Source organism: Nanorana parkeri, unplaced genomic scaffold (assembly GCF_000935625.1).
Source record: "Nanorana parkeri isolate BGI_ZX_2015 unplaced genomic scaffold, ASM93562v1 scaffold1232, whole genome shotgun sequence".
NCBI lineage: Eukaryota > Metazoa > Chordata > Amphibia > Anura > Dicroglossidae > Nanorana > Nanorana parkeri.
This window is the reverse complement of record NW_017307500.1, coordinates 507,157-512,322: the sequence shown is the minus strand read 5'-3', so window position 1 is coordinate 512,322 and position 5,166 is coordinate 507,157. Positions and strand designations below refer to the sequence as shown.

At 43.5% G+C, this 5,166-nt stretch overlaps 1 protein-coding gene across 1 annotated transcript in view; it reads left to right on the top strand.

The window, feature by feature from the left end:
* Nucleotides 1-5,166, top strand: part of LOC108797138 (NACHT, LRR and PYD domains-containing protein 3-like) — a 26,532-nt gene that overhangs the window by 1,093 nt on the left and 20,273 nt on the right. Inside the window, exon 2 of the mRNA XM_018568712.1 lies at nucleotides 3,168-3,328. Coding sequence (XP_018424214.1) covers nucleotides 3,168-3,328 — 161 coding nt within the window. The remainder of the gene's footprint in view (nucleotides 1-3,167; nucleotides 3,329-5,166) is intronic.

Genomic DNA, 5,166 nt, shown 5'->3' with positions numbered 1-5,166 from the left:
CTCCACTGATCACCAATGTAAGGGGATCCTCCTCCACTGATCACCAATGTAAGGGGATCCTCCTCCACTGATCACCAATGTAAGGGGTCCCTCCTCCACTGATCACCAATGTAAGGGGACCCTCCTCCACTGATCACCAATGTAAGGGGACCCTCCTCCACTGATCACCAATGTGAGGGGACACTCCTCCACTGATCACCAATGTAAGGGGATCCTCCTCCACTGATCACCAATGTAAGGGGATCCTCCTCCACTGATCACCAATGTAAGGGGACACTTCTCCACCGATCACCAATGTAAGGGGATCCTCCTCCACTGATCACCAATGTAAGGGGATCCTCCTCCACTGATCACCAATGTAAGGGGACCCTCCTCCACTGATCACCAATGTAAGGGGATCCTCCTTTACTGATCACCAATGTAAGGGGATCCTCCTCCACTGATCACCAATGTAAGGGGACCCTCCTCCACTGATCACCAATGTAAGGGGACACTTCTCCACCGATCACCAATGTAAGGGGACACTTCTCCACTCACCACCACAGTGGGCTGGTAACGGGGCTAATTGCGAGGCCGTGGCTTAGCATTGTCTCCGGGACACAGGAAGTGCTGTTACTCTCAGGATCTCCAGGGAGGAAACTTTGTAACAGATTCACAAAACACGATTTGATCAAGAAAACCAAATACAGTGAGACATGATGGCAAACACACTGAGAAATGGATTTTGGGTTTACACTATATACTTCATACAGAACCAGAACTGTGTTTTTTGTAGTTGTATATATTTCTATAGAGTAGAACCCCTGCCATGTTTTATCGCTCTCTGTGTCCCGTTGGGAAGATTCACCCTCTTTGTCCTTCTCTCCGGGGCAGTCAGAGAAGGGAAAACTCGGAGGGACAAGGATTGCAAAGAAAACATGACGGGGGTTCTGACTAGGGTTGCACAGATACCAAGTACAGTACTCGGTACAAGTACGAGTACAAGTACCGATACTTTTGAGCTCCAAGACTACACTAGAGAAAAATTCAAAAATTAGGAGGCAGTTGTCATGTGTAAGGAGCACACGGAGCTCCCGGGATTTGTACATCTCTGTTTTATTGTATGATTTTGTTTTTATAAATATAAATAAAGGGATGCACAGATACCAGTTTTGCGAGTACGAGTACTGATACATTTTTGTTTATTGTCATGTGACAGTTTTTCTAAAACAATACAGACTAATTATTTCAGGACAGTGGTGGAGCGCCAGAGCCGGGTCCCAGCTGCAACCGCTGCAACCCTGGTAGTTCTCATGAAAATGCCAAGTATCTGCACAGGTACTCGAAAAGTATCTGTGCATCCCTAGTTATGACCCTTTACTACCTATTAAATATTGAGAAATAAAGTTTAGCTCTGGATGCACTTTGATTGGCAATACGAGAATGGAGAGGGAATAATGATCTTGTAAATGTGTCTAGATGTTCAATGCGATGGCCGGATGTCTGCTGGAAATTAAGTCCCAACCAAAGAAAAGATGGAAAGACGCCGGAGAGTCGCCAGTTCTGGTAATAAGTTTGTCTGCCTGTGTTTTATTCATTAATTATTTGTGTGCAAATTGACTAACACAGCAAATGAAATCTGAACTTTAAGCAAACCGCGGATGAAATTCATATACGGAGCTGTTTTACCTGACAATGGATTTGCATTTGAGTCCATACAGTCCTGCGATTTACAAAGCTCTGCCACACAGCACAGCCCTGCTTGGCCAAGCAGGAGACCTAACCTTTCTATGTGGCGGGGCTAGTATTGCTTTTATATCATGCCCCGCCCCCAGCCTGTGATTGGACAGGGAAAGGAGAAGCAGCAGACTGATGAGCTCATCTCTGTGCCATGCTGCTCTCTCCTCCTATCAGCATGTCTGTTGCATTGCACACCTGATTGGCTCTTTGTGCTGCTTCTCTATCTCCTAGCCTGCTGCACAGTAGACTGCAAGAGTCTGATACCAGGTCTGATTCAGTTCCTTACACCACTTGCATCTAATACAATACATTCAGTGATATGGGAATTATTACAGAGCTGGAAAAGGTACAAAATTCCCCAAAAGGGGATCCCACTATTCCTTCAAACAGATATAAAATAGATATTTATAAAAATATATATGTTTATTTATTTATAGAAACACTAAAAAATATGTATAACAGAACATATCAAAATTTGTATCAAAAAACACACACACATGTATATGGCTGCATTCCGCTAATAACTTTTAAACAGTAGGTAGTGGAAAAACAATTTAGAGACACACCATTTGAATGCCTAACGTTTTCAAAATAGACAGAAAAAATCTGGTATCGGAAATATATATAATTTCCTATGTTATTAGGATCTCCAAATAGATGGCAAAAGATAGCCCATATTTAATGGAGGGGAGAAAAAGTGGCAACAGAGCTCTGTAAACTTGAAATGGGTATAAGTTGTATGAAAAAAGAAGCAAAAAATGAAAAAAAAACAGTCAAATAGAAAAATAGATTCAACTCACGGTGGAGTGTGTCCTCAAAATTTTCAAGATGGAAAATGGTGATCCCGCTGCTGTAATTGCATCCAGTCAAAGAGAAATGGGAGATTCAGGAGATATAGCTATATCTCGGCTTTTTACGTTAGTTATTGCCTTAACTGAATACCAGAATTCGATCTACAGGGTTTATTTCTCTTTTCCGAGTAGTAGCAAGAAAAAGGGGATCCGTGATGGAACAGAAAATCAGATGGTGTCTTTTTAAACCGGAACAGAATAATTTGGTATCTTTATTCCTTGCGTTGAGAATCCAAAAGGTTCAGAAGGAAGTTGCCGTCAATTATATAATGAGAAACATAGTAAACACTATGCAGGTTTCAGGAGATAGCATTATCTCGGCTTCTCTGTTCGTTTTGAATGTAAGCCTTCACTGAAACATAAAGTCTCCTTTTTCTTGTCCTTTCTCTATTGGAGACTCCAGAGCTGGGTTCATGTGTGTCTGTTATATCTGCCCGGGGTTCAGCTACAATTACAATGTGATAGTTTGATATTTTATACAGCACGTGTCTGGAGTTCTGTTGGGTTGGGCACATAGATGACGTTTCTGAGGCTCTCATAGCTATGTGGGGATCTGAACTCCCCGAACCTGTAACATTTCTCTGTGTGTTCTCCTAGAGGACTTTAAGAAGTTCCACCGACAGCTGTCCACGTGTGACGACGTAACACTGAGGATGACCTACGACTACTTCAAAGACAGCCTGGCCTATTTTTTGGAGACGGTGGACACTCTGGACCTCCTCAGTGAGCTGGAATCTCAGGGGGTCCTAAATACAGAGGTGAGATAAAGATATTAAAGAATGGACTCCAGACAATAGACTATGACAAGGTTATAACCTCCATCAGGATATCATGGCTGTCTGGGGCCTTGTTAGTGAGCTTTTTCTTCACTTCCTGTCCTAGTGACAACATTGTCACCATGATGGAGGTGAGAGAAGATCTGCAACATTGATACAGTTAGGGTTGGCCCCTTTTCTTCAAGCAAAACCCAAACACTCTAGTGACGCACTGAGATTTTTTTGGGAGAATGAGTCGTAGATTAATCATATGTAAATATAATAGTTGAGACTATTTTCAATGGGGGGCCAGTAGCCCCTACCTTAATTTTGGTTGCCCCTGTCTGCCTGACATCTTGTGTTCGGGTTTCCGCTGCCATGAAACCCGAACACAGCATTCAAAACCTGGACCGTCCGGGTGAATCCTGGACAGGTGGCAACCCTAGATACAGACAGCAATAAATAGGCAACATGGGCATCTCTGGCTGCAGTACCCATCTCCTCTGCAGTGCTGTTCCTCTTGCAGTAATTCCTTTCCACCGCTAGATGTCCTTAGTGTTCCGGGGTGAATGGTGCTCGTAGGACTGAGGACATCCTGTCTGTGTAGGAAGTAAGAGACCCCCACCTCCATGGCGTCCTCCACTCACATACATTAATACAGAGAGAGAGAGGTGCTGATGTCATCACGCCAGCGCGGTTCTCTGCATCAATGAGGGCCACCCACTGCCAGAAGATCCAAGGAGGACCCTTCAAGTCATGTGGCCAGCCAGAAATCATTGGAAAAAGTTAATATAACAGAAAAAGCATAAATACTGCCACCAGGGAGGGAGCGGGAGACTAGAGTTGGGCCTTAAAATGCATTGATATAAAGTATATGTTGTGATGATGGTGGTCTCTTAGTGGTTGGTAGATGTAGAAGAGATTGTGCAATGACAGTGTTATGTGTGTGGAAAGCCCAAGTCTCTAAGACTCTTGCAGCATCCTTAGCAGTTTTGATGTCAAACGAGAGCTACGAGCTGCAGATGTAGCCATTTTTTTCTGGTCCCTGAAGAGGGTATTTACAGAAATGATATAACCAAATCATCTGTGCTGAGGGGGGTGTTGATGCTCCAGCAGACACTCCCTCAGTGTCAATGTTTCTAGGTACAGCATATCAATATTTCCAGATTGCAAGATTTTTTTACAGTCTGACAACCAACATACTATTGAGCAGAATGAAATTATGATTTTTTATCACTTAGATGATTTAATGTGACCAGTTCACTGGCTGCTCATGATAGCGTAGGCATGCTTGGTATCAAACTGATTGTTACTTCCTTATACGTTAGTGTAGCCATGTTTTATGAACCCCATCCCATCATAGCCAACCATATATAAATGGAATGGAGTTTGGTTCTGGTAGTTAAGAAAACAAAACAAGATATGTATTTGCTTTAAACTACTTCTGGACAGAACGACAATTTACAATAGGACTGCATAGAAAGTCTCTGGCTCTCCAGCCATTGCCCGGTGCTGATGACGGCAGCCATATAGTCATTTATGAACAGCCTCCATATACAATTCCGAGGAGCACAGCCCGTTTTTCTCAAGGCCTCAAGAAAGGTGCTGTGCACGCTTTAAGAAAGGTCAAGACCTGTGAGCGCCCCTACAGTATATACATTATCCAGAATTAGTATGTGTACCCAGGTATGTTCTGTTGATGTCAAAGGGGAGTAACTGCCCTCATTGCCTGTCCAATGAGACAAGAGAGACCAGCAGTTGCGTCTCAACTAACTTGCACAGACAGATAGTTACTTAGGCAAAGCTTCAGACACTCAATAATGCCTGGGGGGGGGGGGGGG